The 1,899-nt window shown below is 27.5% G+C and overlaps 1 protein-coding gene across 1 annotated transcript; it reads right to left on the bottom strand.

Moving 5' to 3' along the window:
• Positions 1 to 167: 167 nt before the first annotated feature.
• LOC105460468 (odorant receptor 2a-like) lies at positions 168 to 1,895 on the bottom strand (the record flags this gene model as incomplete). Its single annotated transcript, XM_011706923.1, has 5 exons — positions 168 to 215; positions 282 to 437; positions 602 to 662; positions 756 to 803; positions 1,561 to 1,895. Coding segments are annotated over 5 exons (648 nt in total), but the record flags the coding sequence as incomplete, so codon positions are not given.
• Positions 1,896 to 1,899: the final 4 nt, after the last annotated feature.

Here is a 1,899-nt window from a genome sequence, read left to right as displayed (position 1 = left end):
TATATACATATATGTATATCTATAAATATGTGTACACATTAACTGTATGACATTCTCGTATACATATATGTCCCTCTCTAATAATATCATACTCGTACAAGATTTTATTCATGAGAAATCACTGTATACATTGTGTAGTAAATGAGTGAACTTTTATTATTTGTGTCTCAAGATTGTTGTAAAACATTAAAGGCAGAGTAGGATGCTTTGAGAATCTATAAATAAAGTGAAATATATTAATAAAATTACCAAAGAGAATATATTCACGTTATAATACTGACATTCCCATACGATTCCAGAGACAATGTCACTAAAAAACTGCTGGTAAACTTTATAGGTCTTATGCTACGTTTCATAATCATTAGTAAATCCTTTTGTTCGTTGATATTCAACAATATCCAATCTATTTGATATATTGCTTCACTCAATCCACTACTCTATAAATAAGTAAAAAAAAGCGATCAATATAAATTAATTATTGCTAAAAATCTATTTATTGTAAAAAAGAAAATGTATACATCATACAAACACATTTTTCTGCAACATAATCTTTTATCTGCATAAATTTTTTTTATATAAAGATATACAAAATTGTAATTACCTTAAGTATTACTTCGTTTCCAGCCCAGCAATACACAAAAATTTGCACAAACATACAAAATGTGTAAATAACTAATTTCACGAAATCTGCAATTGTCATATGAGAGGATAGGTAGTATACACTTGTACACAGTATCAATATGCTAGCAAAAAATTGGATAAAGAGTACTTGGCTGAATACATCATTGACCATTCTGGCAAATCTATAAATATATTCTCATTAAGTAACAAATCACATGTATTATATGAATACATGCAATAGACAAACTATATTAATTTTGGATTCACGTACGATACGGGATAATTAACACAGTTGAATTTTAGTATATCTGAATTTTAGTATATCATCAATTACATCATATTATACGTGAATCCAAGATAATGTACTTTCATGTCTGTTGACAGAAAAATAATTAATATAAATCTATAAAGTACATTAAAATTTAATTTTTTTAAAAATAAATATCTGCAACAAAAATTTAAATAAAATATAAAATATTTGACTCTACGGGAAATTGAATACATCTCTCTGAACTCTAAAGCGCGCGCCAATTTGGATAAATTAAAACACATAAATTGCAATTTTTAATTTATTTAAATTAATTTTCGTTTACTGAGTTAATTCTTTACTATATAGTGGAAATTTTTAAAGAATGACGAACAACAACTATTTGTACTTTCACCAATAACGATTTTATCGATCAAAGAACAAATTTAATTAAGAGATGTTTAATTTTTTTCTTTAATTTTTACAAGAAGCTGACATAATACAATTCTATATTACAATTATACCGCAATTTTTGCGCTGTTAAATGAATTTAATATATTGTATAATATAATCACTACCGCCTATATACATATATATTAACCAGCGTTATGATTGGATTGAGAGTTTGACTTAACATATATTTAACAAAAAGTCGTGCATATAAAATAATTTTTTCCATCTGCTTGACTAACCTGATTATGTACAGATGATAACGAATGTGTTTTGACAATCTGTTTCTCTTACGTGACACGCCATTTAACGGATTGTCGCAATAAGTTTCTTCCTTTTCGCTAGATTTTACCTCCCTTCGAAGACGATATTTTAGAATTTCAAGTTGTGAACACGTTTGTAAGCAAAACCCTAATACCAAGGTTTCCGTAGCGATATTTACAATCGTACCGAAAATCAAAGCTAACATTTCTTGAAGAGATGTGAGTAAAAATAAAAAAAGCGAAGTGTAAGTGTTGTAAGGCACCCACCCTCTATAAGGTAATTCACCTTGTAAAACAGCGAGTATTTCCCCTATCGTA

Source organism: Wasmannia auropunctata, unplaced genomic scaffold (assembly GCF_000956235.1).
Source record: "Wasmannia auropunctata unplaced genomic scaffold, wasmannia.A_1.0 LD321363.1, whole genome shotgun sequence".
NCBI lineage: Eukaryota > Metazoa > Arthropoda > Insecta > Hymenoptera > Formicidae > Wasmannia > Wasmannia auropunctata.
This window is presented reverse-complemented; position numbering and strand designations above follow the sequence as displayed.